The sequence below is a fragment of the Haplochromis burtoni genome, unplaced genomic scaffold (assembly GCF_018398535.1).
Source record: "Haplochromis burtoni strain Fernald_Lab_line unplaced genomic scaffold, NCSU_Asbu1 Contig_68, whole genome shotgun sequence".
Lineage (NCBI taxonomy): Eukaryota > Metazoa > Chordata > Actinopteri > Cichliformes > Cichlidae > Haplochromis > Haplochromis burtoni.
The window spans coordinates 2,215,685-2,232,107 of NW_024582429.1; the positions used below are offsets into that span (position 1 = coordinate 2,215,685).

The 16,423-nt window shown below is 42.6% G+C and overlaps 2 protein-coding genes across 4 annotated transcripts; both read left to right on the plus strand.

The window, feature by feature from the left end:
* Positions 1-2,293: 2,293 nt before the first annotated feature.
* LOC102295859 (gastrula zinc finger protein XlCGF57.1) lies at positions 2,294-9,696 on the plus strand. Of its 3 annotated transcripts, none has more exons than XM_042221508.1 (3): positions 2,294-2,426; positions 2,853-3,111; positions 5,128-9,696. In XM_042221508.1, the coding sequence occupies exons 2-3, from the start codon at positions 2,916-2,918 to the stop codon at positions 6,630-6,632; spliced, it is 1,701 nt and encodes a 566-aa protein (XP_042077442.1). In that variant the 5' UTR covers positions 2,294-2,426; positions 2,853-2,915; the 3' UTR covers positions 6,633-9,696. The 3 variants fall into 3 exon arrangements, with proteins under 3 accessions (XP_042077442.1, XP_005924185.1, XP_042077441.1); XM_005924123.3 differs by lacking the exon at positions 2,294-2,426 and adding an exon at positions 2,445-2,624 and having other exon boundaries at positions 2,729-3,111; positions 5,128-9,695; XM_042221507.1 differs by lacking the exon at positions 2,294-2,426 and having other exon boundaries at positions 2,445-3,111; positions 5,128-9,695.
* A 910-nt stretch (positions 9,697-10,606) lies between these two features.
* Positions 10,607-15,854, plus strand: LOC102296574 (dynein, axonemal, light chain 1). Its single transcript, XM_005924126.3, has 8 exons — positions 10,607-10,684; positions 11,116-11,154; positions 11,753-11,862; positions 12,050-12,105; positions 12,195-12,250; positions 12,849-12,975; positions 14,389-14,529; positions 14,609-15,854. The coding sequence occupies exons 1-8, from the start codon at positions 10,682-10,684 to the stop codon at positions 14,656-14,658; spliced, it is 582 nt and encodes a 193-aa protein (XP_005924188.1). The 5' UTR covers positions 10,607-10,681; the 3' UTR covers positions 14,659-15,854.
* Positions 15,855-16,423: the final 569 nt, after the last annotated feature.

Consider the following 16,423-nt stretch of genomic DNA (forward strand, 5'->3'; position numbering starts at 1 on the left):
TTCAGAGTTTAAGTTCTCGATAACCTGCAGAGATATGAGTCGCTGATTAAAGGAGAAACATGACGTAGATTTACAGCTGACCTGTTCAGCTCGTTTCCAGCTCCTTCAGAGCAGCTTTGCATGATTCACAGTTCAGAATAACCCTTCTTTATCTGAAACCGAGCCTCTGTGCAGCCCCTCAGCTCATCCTCTGCCTGAAACGGAGTAATTTAGCTCCTCCCTGTTTAAACCAGCTTTCTTCTGATTGGCTATAACGTGCAATCAGATGGTCTGAGATACAATATTAGGCATTTCCACTCTCTGTGACATCATTTTACCAACTTTAATGTGAATTAAGACGATTCATTTTAAATCTTTTTGTGTTTTCAGTCCTAAAAATTTCGACATACCCCTCATTTCATGCAGGATTGTAAACTACACTTAAAGCACTCTGCATGTTTCTGTTATAATGCCAGACTTCTATATTAAACATGTCTATTGGTTCTAATAATGAGGCAACAATATGTAAATGTAACCCTGTTAAGCCAAAGTTCAGCCTCTTTTTGCTCTGATTAAGGTTTAGAGAAGCAGATTTCTTCATCCCGTCCTTTCTGCAGACAGCACAGCTCACAAATACTTAAAACTGCCCCTCAGCAGTCGTCCAGACTTTAGCCAGTCAGAAGAAGGTTCAGGAAGGTGGGTGCCTTTAAGCAACGGGAGGAAAGTCAGCTTGTTTGACAGAAAGGCCGGGCGGCGATAAATAAGGTCATTCCTGATCTGCAAGTCATGCGGCGCTGCTCTGATGGAGTCCCAGGATAAGATAAGATACCTTTATTAGTACCACGAGTGGGAAATTTCATGTTAAGGCTGCCGACCTATTGCACACTATGGAAAATGCATGTAAATAATTGGAGGAACTTTTACGTTTGAAGCACAGCTGAATAAAAGGAAATCAGCAGTGATGATCACATGGTTTTTAGTAAACGTGCAGAAACTCTCGTAGTCACAACAGCAGGAAGTGAAGAAACTGTCCTCCTGACGAGGAGCCTGTGAGCGTGGTTCAGCAGTTTTCTTCTCCTGCAGTTTTCACACGTATTTTAAACGTTTGTTACGGAAGTTCATGAATGGAAAAACACTCTCACCATCAGGTTTCATCTCTTTGCCAACATTTTTAGGTTTTTAGCTTCTCCCACTCTGAGGCTTTTATTTTCTCGACATCAGCACAACAAACCTCGTGTGTTGTTGTGTTTGTTCATCCAGCCACAGTTTTTTTATTTGAATAACCACAAAATCGTTCAGAGGATTGTGGGAATGTTTGTAACAGCAAGAAGAAAAATGACCAGTAAAACACTACTCCTGTCGTTTTGGCTAAGTGTGAGCGTGTGTGTGTGTGTGTGTGTGTGTGTGTGTGTGTGTGTGTGTGTGTGTGTGTGTGTTGTGTGTGTGTGTGTGGTGTGAGTGTGTGTCTGTGTGTGTGTGTGTGTGTGTTGTGTGTGTGTGTGTGTGTGTGTGTGTGTGTGTGTGTGATGAGAGAGAGAGAGAGAGAGAGTGAGGTAATGATCTTTAAACATCAAGCTGAACATTTTTCTTTCTTGTTTTTAAATTATTGATTGTACAGTTTAAGGCGATGTGTATGAAGATTTTTCACAATAAAAGTATTGAATGTTGACGTCAACCTGTCTCAGGGTTTTATTTTACAGCCCAAAAGGTAAACACCTCAAAAAAATAAATAATTATAAATCATTTCATGCATATAAAACATGAGCACAGTCCACGAATCAGTGTTTTATTAGAGAAGGCTGCCATCTAGTGGATGGTTGTGTTGCTTTAGTTTGAAAAGAAGTCCAACCGGAAGTATTTAGACTGCAGTTGGAAGTGTTTTACAAGAATAAAATCATTTAGATTACATTTATCCGTATGGTAAGATTGATTGATTAAAAACAAAATTATGTTCAGCGGTGATTCAGAATTATTTCAGAATACAGTAGATAAAACGTCTCAGTTTACTATATAAAAGTCTGTGGTCTAAAAAGCAAGTACAATCTTCCAAAATCTAGTATTTACTTTTTGGGTTAATTAAAATGTGTTTTTAGCATTAGAGCAGGGGTGGGCAACTCCAGGCCTCGAGGGCCGGTGTCCTGCAGGTTTTATATCTCACCCTGGGTCAACACACCTGAATCAAATGATTAGTTCATTACCAGGCCTCTGGAGAACTTCAAGACATGTTGAGGAGCTAATTTAGCCATTTAAATCAGCTGTGTTGGATCAAGGACACATCTAAAACCTGCAGGACACCGGCCCTCGAGGCCTGGAGTTCCCCCACTCCTGCATTAGAGAGAGAGAGAGAGAGAGAGCGTCCAGCGCCGATTTGATCCCATTCCAGTCCTGTTAGACTAAAAACGAATAAAGAGAAGCACGCAATTGAAAACTCCTCGAATCACCTCCTGGTAAAACACTGCCACCTGGTTTCACTTGCAGCTAAAACATGTAGAGGGTAATTACAAAAAGTACCTGTAAGGGAGAAAGATTACCTTTTAAAATAGGTTATATAACCTGATTTAAAGGGTAATCTTGGTTCCTACCTGGTGATGTTCATGTTAGGAATGCTTTGGAGTTTGTAAAGCTCTGATGTGCGTCAGAAAGAAGTGAGCTCCCTGTTCTGTCATTTTTGGTGTTTATCATAAAAACAAACTTAATTTACCTGTGCAAAATCCAACTAAAACCTGCTTTTATGCAATAATCTCAACAGCTATCAACTTGAAGCTCTTATTTTGAAAAGAAGCCCAGCTAACCGGAATTCTTCCTTTCAGACGAACATAGGCGCCATCTTGACAGTAGTCCTTTAGCACATTGTGCTGCTGTTTTCTCTTCAGAAATCAGCGTCTGAAAACAGAAAGCTCTTGTTTCCACGTCTCTGGCTCTTCGGGCTCTCGGTCATGTCCAGCATCCAGCTGCTCAGAGTGCTCGTTAACGAGCGGCTGGCCGCGGCCGCCGACGACATCTTGGAGGCGGTGAAGAAGACCATCGCGGGCTATGAGGAGGAGATCCTGCTGTCCAAACGGGAGATCCGCCGCCAGCGACGGATGCTGCAGAGAGAGTCCAGATCAGAGACGTACGCCGGCAAACACTCAGGTCTGTGAGCTGCCGGCGTGTCTTCAGCCCTTCAGGTTGTCCGCTAACAGGCCGCACTGGAAACAGGCCCGTCTGGGGCAGCATGTCTGCCCAGTGGTACCCCATTCAAAAAATCTGCAGATTTAACGTTTCCCATCTAAAAGCAAAGGTCCCAACCTCAATAAAAACACATTCCTTAATTTCAAAGTATGCTTTTGAATTCGGCATAAGAGTTATTGACAAAGCTGCCTCACACTCTGAGCAATAGAAACTTTAAATGACTGATTGAAAGGTGACCGTCAGGGCGCCGAACTTTTCGAAATAAATCGTTTCCGCCTCTGAATTCAAAGATGTTCACCTGACAAAGTCTGGAAGCCTATTTGTGACTAGCGTGACTTGCTTTGTTATTCAATTAACTGCTTTAAGTTTAGATTGGCAAACTTTCTTTGGCCTAATTTCAACAGTTCAAAAGACAGTGTTTGCTCATTAAATTCTCTAAAACTATATATATATATATATATATATATGTATATATATGTATTTGTTTGTTACCCAAGCATGACATTTAAGTCTGACAAGTGATTCACCGAGCTGCTCTACAGTCTGAGAAAAATGAACTTTTACGGGCTGGTTTTCATGAAGAGACTGCTGCTGGGACACCAAACTCCACAGACACACTTAGTAAGACAATTTTATTTCTCCACATGCAAATATTACAGTGATCTGCACAAGTCTTGAGCAACGCCAATGCTCTTTCTATTGAAACATTTCCAAGCAGAGTCTGTGTAGGTTCTCAGTCAGGGAGTGAAGGTCTCACAGTGGTTTTACCTGAAATCTCTGCTAAAAATGACCCACGCTTCTGTCCACACCTTGACTCATATGATGAGGCACGTGATTAATAAAGAACACACTTAAGGGACAACTCCCACTAGGCCTTAAATACCTGGGCCTCTCCACCATTTGGTTTTAGAACTGAAGAAACTTCTTGCATGAGCGGTGAAACGTCTTCAACAAACTTAAACAAGTCCAGTCGCTTTCTATCCAAGCTCCTTAGAATGTGCAAGTGGTGTTCAGGAATAGCTCTGCAGGGTTCTTGAAGGACATTCAAAGATCTTCCTTGGATATTTCTGACTTTCGTTCTGTTTTCTGTCGGGATGATCCCATGCTGTGTCAGTTATGTTGAGGTCCGGGCTCTGGGGAGGCCGATCCATGACTGATCATAACTGTAGAGCTTCTCGAGGCAACTGTTGTTGTGATTTGGCGCCATATAAATAAAAGTGAATTAAGCTAAACTTAAAAAACTACCAAGTGTAACTTAACTTTAAGTTAGGGCTTAAAAGCTGAATATTAATACAAAGAGAGGGAACTTCAATAGTCAGACAATCCCCTGTGAGGTGATCTTGGCAAGGATGGGAAGGAAGAAATCCCTTTTAACAGGAAGCGACCTCCAGCATTACCAGGATAAGGGGGAGAGACAGCATAGAGAGGTGAAACACACTCTATAAGAGAGATCTAAAACCTAAGCACTCATGTGCCCTGAGGTCTAGTGTATTATTGTGAAGTTTGAAGACGATCCATAGAAAACTGGGTAATATGAAGTTTGGTGCGACTTTGACCAAATATGCAGCAAAACTAAATCAGCTTGAGCCGTTATTGGTATCAACAATCACACAAAGTTAGAAAATGATATGTTGAAACTCTGGATGCTAGATCACTAACAGACAGACAAACAGACCTGATTACAGACTCCTCCCCTCCAGGGGGCGGGGACTATGCATAACAAATATTAGGGGAAATCTCTTCATTCTTCCCGTCTGGAAGACAAAATATCAGTTGTCTGATTTTTATTTGTTTTAAATGTCAGTCTTGAACCATTGATGAACACTTTTGTTTATCTGTCAAATTTGCAGATCAGAATAAAATGTAGCCCTCAGTCAGTTATTTGTGGTGGTATCTGGAGTATAGTTTGTATCATGGCTCTTGATGACATCACTGTTTCCTGAAAGTTTTAACTCTTTTTTTTCTCTCTCTCTGCAGACCAGCCGCAGCTCGCGCTGACTGTCTGGGACGAGGACTTCCCTGAGGATCAGCAGCAGGCAGAGGAGCAGTGTGAGCTGGAGTGGAGCCCCGGTCAAGACTTGGAGAATGAAGAATCTCTACAGACGGACAAGAACCAGGAGGAGGACGAGGAGCAGCCACAGCACCCGCTTCAGGAGCTGAGGGAGGAGGAAGAGCAGGCGCTGCAAGAGGTTGAAGGGGAGGAGGATAGCGCCTCCATTGGGTTCATCTTCAAGCATCAGCCCAGCTCTCCGAGCACTAAAGGAGGCGGTGGCGATCCTCTACCCAGCACGTCCACAGAACAGGAGCAGGCGCAGGAGGAAGTGACTGTGGAAGACAATGATGAGGCCTCCTCCAGCTCCTCGACTGTCAACAGCGATGACGAGTGGAGGGCCAGCGTGGATTCTCAGAGCGACGACAGCGACAGAAGCCATGAGTGGAAGCCGAAGAAGAAGAAGGGGCCTCGTGTACCGATGGCGCCGACACTGCACCTGGCCAAAAAACTCAAATCCAGAATCTGCTGTAAAGTGTGCGGGAAAGGCTTCCACGCCAACATCTCTTTGGTGAACCACATGGAGATTCACCCCAAGGACGTCTGTGGCGTGTGCGGGGAACGTTTCGACAGCGAGCAGAGCTTTCACAGTCACGTGAAAACTCACGTGAAAGCGGAGATCTGCAGCGTCTGCGGGAAGTGTTTCGGGACCTCGAGCAACCTGGAGACGCACATGAGGATCCACACGGGGGAGAAACCGTTCCTGTGCAGCGAGTGCGGGAAATCCTTCAACTGCCGTCACAACATGGTGCGACACATCAGGATACACACGGGGGAAAAACCGTACACCTGCACCATCTGTGGGAAATGCTTCAATGACTACTCGACTCTGAAGCGCCACCTGCTGGTTCATATCCGCAAGAAAACCCGCAATCCAGAAAACTCATCGGTTAACGATGACGGCGACAAGGGGCTCAAGACATCGCAGTCAAAAAAGTCCCGGGCTATATGCGAAGTATGCGGGAAAATGTTCCACTCGGTGGTTTCTCTGGTGAATCACGCCAAAAGTCACGCCACAGATGTCTGCGGCGTGTGCGGGATGAATTTTGATTCTGAGGAAAACTTGAAAAGTCACCTGAAGACTCACAAAAGCGGGAAGGTCTGCGAAGTGTGCGGTAAGTGTTTCGACGGGCACGGAAACCTGGAGATGCACATGAGGATTCACACCGGGGAGAAACCGTTTCTGTGCAATGAGTGCGGGAAATCCTTCAACTGCAGACACAACATGTTGCGGCACATCAGGACGCACACGGGGGAGAAACCGTTTCTGTGCAACGTCTGCGGCCGAGGCTTCAGCGACCAAACGAGCCTGAAGCAGCACAGCAGCACGCACACGGGAGTCAAACCGTACCGCTGCGAGGTCTGCGGGAAAGGCTTCCACCGAAAGACGTACGTGAGGCTGCACATGAAGAGCCACACGTCTGGGAAGTGACCGCTGTGTAAATAAAGATTTTGAAAATGAAGATGTTTTTGAATTTTATTGTGAAAAACTGACAGAATTTATATCGTCTTCATGCATCATTGGTCCTGAATATAATGTTGGAAGGAAAATATCCAAAGGTGGCTTATTGTTCCAAAAATAAGGCGGCTGTGACTCCAAACGTTCCAGTAATATTGAGCTCAGCGTGACTCACGGTGAAGGTAAAGACTAAAGGACGACCCACATTGCACCAAAGAAAGGCAGAGAACACATTTCTGACTAGTCCGATGTTTCTAAGGGACAATTTGAATTATTAGACTTTTTAAAATCTCCAACACAGTTTTGTTTTCTTTTTAATCACTTAAAACCCAAAATGTAAAATAATATTAAGTGCCAGAAAATTAAGAGTTTTTGAAAACGGGCAGTCTTTGAACCATTTGACAAATTTCTTTATAAAAATAATTACATTTTATTTCCATATATGACTTTTAATTTGTATCATATTTGTTACATCTGGGGGGAAAAAATCACACGGATGATGCAGAAGTCTCAAAAACATCAAATATAATAAACTAGGCATTGAGGGGTTAAAGCCATATTTGGTTATAGCAGCCATAATAGATTCATCAGCTTCATATTTCTATTGACTCCACTAGAGTAGCTCCTGGAGTCTGAGAGAGAGAGAGGGGGGGGGGGAATGTTTTCTGTATCTCATCCTGCGTTTGCAGCCCTTCAGTCCCCTCAGCTCCTGTCTCCTTAAGTCCCCACTTGATTCTGATTGGCCATCTTCCAGAAGCTTCCCGAGGGGCAACACTCAGTTTTTGTTGGTGCGTTCTTCTTAGGAGCGTCAGATTTAATGGAAGCTTGTTTACGACACTGAAAAAACAAATTTACCACCCAAAATTCTGCATGACGCACCTGAAACTTCCCAGAAAGCTGATTTTCTTCTGGACGAAGTGTTTTCATCGTGAGAACCGAGCTCACAGCTCACTGTCAGCTGAGACTGAAGAGGTCACTTGGATGAAATGCTTCTTCCCAATGCTTCTTTACCTGGATGATTTAGCGTGCATCAAAACGCGTCTCACACGTCTGAGAAAATAACCTGAAATTTTGAATTAGGTGTACATGTCAAAGAAGTTAATGTTTTTGTTTGTTTTTCAGGGAGGAAACAAAGTTTAAAAATCAAATCCAGCTTTTTAGTTTACACACCAAAGCAGAAATTCTGGTAGTTACGTTGAAAAGCCCCCATAACGTGTTTAACGCTTTGTTTCATTAAATGCTTTTCTGTCATTATTCCAACTTCACCCACATATAGGTCGAGCATCAAACACTAACATCCTGCTGTAACGCTATCGCAGAATATAACAAAAGCTTGCTCTCAGACGTTTTATCCTATTACACGGGCGGCCTCGTGGTCTAACTTTGTACTTCAAGCCCCAAACAAACGACAACAATGTAATGTTTTATTGTTTAGTACACATGCAGGCGGTTACATGATGTAAATCTGTGTGCTTCACATCGTGCCTCTGACGGACTGATAATGTGCAGCAGTTTGGAGTCACGACTTCAGATATTCAGTTAATGTCGAGCTGCTAACTCGAGTTGGTCGAAGCTGTTTGCTGAGAGATGCCTTCTGTTTTTTGATGGAGACTAATTTTTAGATTTTGTTGGGTTTTTTTTTTTTTAATCTTTTGCTCAAATTTTCTTAATAAACTCTGAGTCAACTTTGGTTGTTTCTTTGCTTATTTCTCCACAGTGCACAGATGACCAAAGAACTACAGCGAGTTTAAGAAAATGTGATTAAAACCAGTATTTTTCTTTCTTTTTTTTAAAAAATTGGGCTTTATAGAATTACGCTGGCATGTGGTTCGCACTTTTGCCTCATAGCAAGAAGACCCTGGGTGGAGCAGGAGGTGGGGTGCATCTTGACCCTGGACTGGATAAGTGGAAGAGGATGGATGGATAATTACAGAGGTCTTCTTTATTCTGCTCAGCTTGGCTGGTTAGCTTTTAGCAGTGCTGAATAAATAACTTATAACACATATATAACATATAAATAAACATTAACACACTTAGCTAAACTCTCTTTTGTATATGTTTTTTTAAATTATTTTATTTAATCCTAATTATTCTTTATTTTTATGAACTGGTAAAGCCCCAAAAGCTTACAAACAAACAAACTCTTACTGGTTTCGTGTTCATGTTAATTGTGTAAATGCTGTGAGCTACTCACAATGTTGAGTTCCTGTTTCTCTTTATTCTTTATTATTCTAGTTTGATTTGAATTCAATTAGATTTTATATGTAATTACTTAAATGGCACATTGTAAGTGAACAAAAATAGCAATTACTGCTACTTCATTAAGCTAGCCTGATTAACCTTTAAGCAGTTAAACATGTTTGTAGGTTCTTAAGCAAACTGTGTAATATTGTGTGTTATCATAGTATTACTGCAGTTATATTTTATGCCAGTCTTTTGGAATAAAAGGAATATGTACACACCTATACAGGTATTTTGGTAAGCTTTGGGTTTTGGCATCTTGAATCTCTGAAAATGGAGCATTTGAAAAACTGCTAGAGAGAAGAGTCTAACAAACTGTTTTATTTTGATCTGGATGGACAGATTTTGCAAATTAAATTTGACAAAAAAAAATCCTACGTACGTGCAGATGTAACTCTAGTGTTTTTTTAGAGAACTGCTCAATTTTTCAGATTTCTGCCTGTTAGATGAGACGATGATGACACAGAGTCCAAACAATGGGAACAACAATAGAAATCAAAGCAGTGAAGCAAAAGTGCACGAACTTCATCACTGATGACTCATGTGTCACATTTGACTCGTTGTTCTGGTAGATTTGAGAAGCCGAGGTTTAAAAACAAGGTTTATGTGTCATCAGTTAATTCCGCCGCTTCCTTTTTAACTTCATGCATCTTTAGTTGATTTGTCATCTACACTTCCAATGCTCGTCTCATCAGGCTGAAACATGATTCTTTGTTTTCTACAGTCAGGACTGCAGGTCCTGTGAAGGAGGTAAAAACACAAACCTTATAAGTGCCTTTTAATCCTGCAAGAGGTCAGAGTTTGATTCAAATAAGACTGATTACAGGGAACGTGGGTCTCTTTAATCGATATCCTTGTTGTCTTGTCAGCTGTTTATTTTTTAAAAAGCATTTCAGAAATCCACGATTGAAGGTTTTCTAGTGTGTTTTATATTTTATATGATTTTACTGCAGTGCATTGGTGTCATTGTCTGAAAAATGAAGCTGTTAGCAATCAGATGCTTCCCAGATGACACTGCATGGTTGATCAAAATGAACTTTTCTGTGTTCAGAATTCCATCAGTTTTGGAAAGATCTCCAACACCACCCACTAGAATTTAGCTCTAAACCACGACAGACACTCCACTGTGTTGGATGGATGTAGACCCTCACTTATACCTCTCTCCTCCTCCGTATATACTGACAAATTGAACCAAACATTTCCCTCTTTCCCTTCCTTCATGGATCAGCTGAAGGTCCAGATGCAATTCTCATGTGGTTTGTCAGGATCTGGATTTTTTTTTTTCCCCGTTTTTTTAAGGGCATGACTTTCATATGCTGTTCTTCTGTTGTAGGTAGTTTGTTATAGGCCTGACACTATCTTTTTCCTTTACTTGTCTAGCTTACCCAATTTTTTTAAGAACATACTGCACACCAACTGAGAAAACCCACGTTTTTGGCTCTGGGATTTACCTTTTTGAAGCAAAAATACTCTTTATACCTGTAAAACTGTTATCTTTGGCATTTTTTATAAGTTCAACTAAAGAAATGGAAACAAATGAAGTGTCCTTTTATGCTACAGTGATTTATATTATCACTATTAGTACTATTACTACTACAGTCTTGAATGGTATAATCTTGAATAACAATACTTTGCTTTTATCAGGTCAACAACGACTTGTAGCAGATTCATTTTATTTCTTTCTAGTTAAATTTTACCTCTAATACGGGTCAAGTACAGTGCGCATGTGCAGCCGGTCCCCGACAGTACCATAGCAACAGCAGCGGACATCAGACGCGAACATGGTGAGTGTTTGTGTTTTCGGTTGGTTTTGGAGCTTTTTGCTGTTTTGAGCTGCTGTTTGAGTGATGGTACCTCTAAAAACTGACAGAAGCTCGGAGTCACCTCATGTCTGAGCGTTTTACCGGCCGGAAACACGAAGCAGCGCCACATCCGCCGGCTAACACGGGCTAACTTTAATTAGCTCCTTAGCTCGTTAAGTAGCCGGAAAACAGCAGCAGAGTCCTGAAGGAGAAGCTGGATTAACCTCTGCTTCGGCTGTGTGTGAAGAGTCAGCATCGAGCCCAACAATAAAAATCTATAGTGAACTATTATTATCATTGATATTAAGATGGTTCTTATTGTTATGTTAGCCCAAACCGGAGTGTTTGCTTGTGTTATCATCACACTTTAAATCACACATGTTTCTGATTGGTCTAAATGTTGATGTTTCCAGGCAAAAGCAATGACTGTGAAAGACGCGCTGGCTAAATGGGTGAGACACACACACACACACACACACACACACACACTCTCAATCAATCAATCAATCAATCAATCATAATACAGTGGACTCGGATGTAAATCAAACAAAACATCACATAAAACACATGGAAAAATAATTTCCTTTAGAAAGACAGCAGTGGGCTGTACTCTGAAACAGGCTTTGAGACTTATTCAGAAAACTTTGGCTTTATATCACCATGGTTACCAGTGCTGCAGACCTTAACCTGCTTCCCAGCAGCTCTAGTCCAAGATCAAGCATGAAATCACTGCCTATCAGACCAACCAGAGCTCTGAAAAATAATGTCAACATTCTGAGCTCAGAATGCAGATAGTCCAAAGATTTAAAGGTCTTTATGAGCATTATTCTTTTCTGTCCACCTGAAGCTCATTACTGATTCACGTGCCAAGATATTTACACTGCTACACAAAATAGTTTACCACCACAGGAGAGACAGTCATAGGATTCATCTTGAATTCCACAATCAGCTCTGCAGATTCAGACACCTTAATGTCCAAGAACGACACCACCCAGACTCACACATTGGCTGCCACAGTGTGTACATGTATGTGACTGTGTGTGTGTGCAGGAGGAGAAGTCAGGCGAGAAACGAAGCGAGGCAAAAGCCGTCAAGCTGTACGGTCAGGTTCCTCCTATAGAGAAGATGGACGCATCGCTCTCCACGCTAACAAACTGCGAGTGAGTCGTGCAGACGGGACGCCGTCTCATAAAGTCAGAAGTACTTCACTTGTTCATGTTAAACTGTGAGAGTCAGCAGAACAGGAGGACACCCAGAAACAGCCTTAAAAACAGCAGCAGTGGCAGGTTTGGGCCAAACACTCATCCTTCAAATCCATCACGTGTTGTTGTGTCGCTTTCTTCACAGGAAACTGTCTCTGTCCACAAACTGCATCGAGAAGATAACAAACCTCAACGGCCTGAGTGAGTGCTGACTACACACACACACACCCACACACACTCTGGCCACAGATGGAAACGTGTTGTTGTAATGGGATGTTTGGTCCTTCCAGAGAACCTGAAGATTTTGTCTTTAGGAAGGAACAACATCAAGTCGTTCGCAGGGCTGGTGAGTCACACAGGACACTGAGGCGTCCTGGGGACGTGGGTGAGACAAATAATGCACGGCCACAAGTTAAGACGCATGATGACTGAATTGTTGCCGGGTCTAAAGTTTCCAAGCGCTTTAGATTTGACAAATCACGAGCACCCATGCAAAATGTTCTCCTTCATCTTTTCATACCTGTGTCATAAAAAGAATATTACCACCAGAAACTCTGTGTTTATCCCGACATTATTAACATGACAGCATCAGCATGTTGACCTGAAACCTACGACACAGGTTCAACAGATCCAGGATGTCTGTCTGTGATCTGGCTTCACTTAACCCAACATCATCATCAACAACCTGGCAAGAGGTCACATGAATAATAAGATAACGAGATGATTCTTCATCACATATTTGGAAAATGCTTTTGTTACATTCATAATCATAACAGTAAAACTAAAAGTAATATTAATAACCAAGGTTTTTTTTTAATTCCAGGATCCATTTTTTGTGTGAATTATTTTACATTGATTGTGTGTGTGTGTGTGTGTCTGTGTGTGTCTGTGTGTGTGTGTGTGTGTGTGTGTGTGTGTGTGTGTGTGTGTGTGCGTGTGAGCAGGAGGCTGTAGGTGACATACTGGAGGAGTTGTGGATCTCTTATAACCAGATAGAGAAGCTGAAGGGAATCCAGTGCCTGAAGAACCTGAAAGTCCTCTACATGTCCAACAACCTGGTCAAAGACTGGGGTAAGCGGGGGTTAGAGCAGGTGTGGTGATGCTCGCTCAGTAATAAGAACACAAAAACATCCCGCGGTCCTTTTTCCTTCATCGCTGTGACGGGTTCATGGTGCTGATGTAAAGTTGCCGTTGCTGCGCCTTTAGCCAGCTACAAAAGACTAGCGAGCGTGAATAGAGTAATATTTCTATAAGTGTCAGGTGATTTCAAACAGCTCGACAATGATCACACACAAACACTTTGTCTGCAGTTTGTCTGAGAGATAAATGAACAGTTGCTTTGTTTTCCAGGGAGAGAAAAAATGTCAATGTGTGAGATGGATGGAGGAAGATGAAAGAGGACAGGAGGGGCAGATAAGAGACTATTTTTACACTAAGGACTGCGAGATCTTACATGTATTGGCCTCATTCATTTTAGTTTAGTTTATAAATCAAACGAGAAACGTTATGTTTCTCTGAATTGTGTTTTTGTTAAATTTCTTTCAAAACAAACTAGTTTTACTGATTTTCTGGATGAACATACCAGCCAGTTTAGTGCAGACCGAACTGGTTAGTTTGCAGTGATGTGATGAAGTTTACAGGAATCAGAATCAGCTTACTTCATTAATCGACAGGGAAATTATGTGGGTTACAGTTGCTTAGGCACGGTAACATGAACAAAACCAGGCTAGACTATTTAGCAATACAACATGTTATGTGTATTAGATGGAGGAGTTGTACAGGGAGATGGTCACAGGCAGGAATGATTTTGATTTTGGTGATCTCAGTCTTGCACTGTGGTGAATTATTGTTACATCAGTTTATATTTAAGGTGGTGTTGATTATGTTCACTGACTGAAATCTGGCTTTCGTATAAGCTGTGTAGTGTTTATAGCATCCAGAGGCTTCACAGCAGCAAAACAAATCAAAATACTCATTTCATAGTATTCGAGCATTACTCATTACTCATAAAACTTCTATCATTTCCCCTCTGTGAAACACCCGGAGCATGGCACATTGCTGTGCAATTGCATTAAAGCTCTATCATATTATTAATAACACAGTGTTTGGTAACCATCGAGCTCCAGGCCTTCCTGTTTGCTCACCGGCAGGCTGATCCGATTCTGGACGCTCCCTCGGTCAGACAGCCTCCTCCTCCTCCATGCTGGACTGCAGCTGGTGATGACAGTCGTGGTCCTCTAAAGTGGGATTTATAATCGAGCAGAGCGCTATCAGCTGTAGGACAACATGGAGGACGGTCGGCTGATATTTACTCAAGTCCGTGTTTTAAGATTTACTAACGTATCTATAGAGCGTCGGTGCGCCTGCTGTCTGTTCTACTGTGAAAGTTTTCTTTAGGTGAAATAAGTTTTTATTTTTCTTTAATCCAGCGTTGTTTTTTTAACTTGTTGCTGTGGTGAATGTTGTGTTTTGCGTGCGTTGCAGGAGAGTTTGTGAGGCTGGCGGAGCTGCCGTGCCTCGTTGACCTCGTGTTTGTTGGAAATCCTCTGGAGGAGAAACACTCGGCCGAGGGGACGTGGATGGACGAGGCCACGAAGAGACTCCCTAATCTGAAGAAACTGGACGGTACGAGTGTTTCAGAGCAGGAACGGATCATAGTGCCGAGCTGCAGCCTGCAACTGATCTCTTCTTCTGCATTATTCAGGAACTCCGGTCATCAAGCAGGAAGTGGATGAAGGAGAAGGAGAGAGCTGAGAGGCGTGAGCCCTGCGTTCCCTCAGAGTCTTCCTCTTTTTTTGAGTTTTCTGTGGTTTGTTACGGTGCTTTCTTTTATATGAACCATTTTTTAATGACAGCACAGACTTTGTTGTAGATCAACAAGCACAAGAATGTTTGTTTTAGAGTTTTTAAAGCTAATTTCCTAAAAGCTGTTTACAGCCTTTTACTGACCGACTGGGATTTTAAAGCTGATTGTTGTTAACTGTGACGGTGCAAGAGCATCAAATCCTCCGTGTTCTCAGACTGTTAGCATCACACCAGGTGTTTCTGGCTGTAAATACTGAACTCTGTGTTCCCTCCGTTCACATCACACTGGACTAAAACCAACTTTATAAAGTAGACACTACATCAGACAAGGAAAACTGCTCAGCAGTGGTGTCAGCAGCTGTTTGAGTAATAATAGAAGAAGACTAAATACTGGAAGAGTCACTAATGGTTAAATAGTTAACGCCACTTTTTAACGAGTGCTGCTCCCTGCAGAGCCTACCTCCCACCTCCCTGGACTCCAGCCTCTGAGGCTGAAAAATGGAGCTGTAGTTCCTCTAATGTCCACCAGAGGCTGTCTCCAAACGTGCTGCCTGCCTTTCATTGGTTACTGTGTGTGACCTGTAAATGACCCCTTTAGTGCCTGAGCTTAACCACTTCTGAAACTGCCACCCCTACAACCCACTAACGTTGAGGTCGTAGGTCTAAAAACGACTCACAGGGTTGATCGTGCATCAGAGGATGTCGATGTGGGAGTGTGAGGCTGGGCCAGGTGAGGCTCCGCCCACTGGCTCTGGAGTGAGCAACCTCTCAAATGTGTCAATCATAATCCAGCCAATAGTGGCGTCCTGCTGTGCACTGATATCAGCTGACCTCTTAGAAGTTGAGCTTCTGATGGGAAACAAAGGGAATATCTCTGTTTACGCTCTGCTGCTGCCTCAGATCAGCCTCCTCTGCTCGGTGTGTCACTCGGCGTGTGTCACTCGGCGTGTGTCACTCGGCGTGTGTCACTCGGCGTGTGTCCACCGCAGAGGCTGCAAAGCTTCACCAGACAAATCTGAAGAAGAAGAAGGTGTTTCCTGCTCGTTTATCCACCACTGTCTCTGTAACCTCATGTGTTTTAAGTTATTTCATGTTTGTACATTATTATGGTCCTTGGAATGATTTAATAAATATTGTTGATGTAACATGTCTTTACTCACAGCAGACAACAAACCTACGCCCAGAACATACCCAGTGCCCTGCACCTCCGATCAGCCTGTTAGTGGTGCTGTTTTGTTTCTGACTGCATCGTGAGCTCCTCTTCTCATCAGCCGTGATCAAAGTTTCACAGACCGTTCACTGGCAAACTGACAGCTTTAGCTTTAATGTCTGATTTAACTCATTTGGACTTCAACTTCAGCTCCAACGTGCAGAAATGCTCAGGCTGCGGTGCATCTGTGGAAGGTGTTTTATATGAATCCAATCAAATCACGAGAGGCTGTCACAGAATCAAAAACACACAGAAATACTAATTTCGTAGTATTCGAGCATTACTCAAAGCATACAGGCACTGAGGCAAATAATGCAACGATTATGAAGTGCAAAGCTGGATTTATGAAGTCAGCACAGAGACTTTGGGCTGTGAAACCACCTCACAGATGCTGATCGCTGACTACCTCTTCATTTCACGCTCTTGTGAGCAGCTGTGTCTTTCGGGGTGAGTCACAGCCTGCAAAACTGGCATCACAAAGGCATCTAACTGTTAATAACACTG

Bases quoted from the DNA above. Each gene is read 5' to 3' on its own strand.
- LOC102296574 (XM_005924126.3), top strand. The intron at 12,976-14,388 runs GTAAGCGGGGGT...CGTGCGTTGCAG, and splicing joins CAACCTGGTCAAAGACTGGG to GAGAGTTTGTGAGGCTGGCG. The intron at 14,530-14,608 runs GTACGAGTGTTT...TGCATTATTCAG, and splicing joins TAATCTGAAGAAACTGGACG to GAACTCCGGTCATCAAGCAG.
- LOC102295859 (XM_042221508.1), top strand. From the start codon at position 2,916: ATGTCCAGCATCCAGCTGCTCAGAGTGCTCGTTAACGAGCGGCTGGCC. The intron at 3,112-5,127 runs GTCTGTGAGCTG...CTCTCTCTGCAG, and splicing joins GTACGCCGGCAAACACTCAG to ACCAGCCGCAGCTCGCGCTG.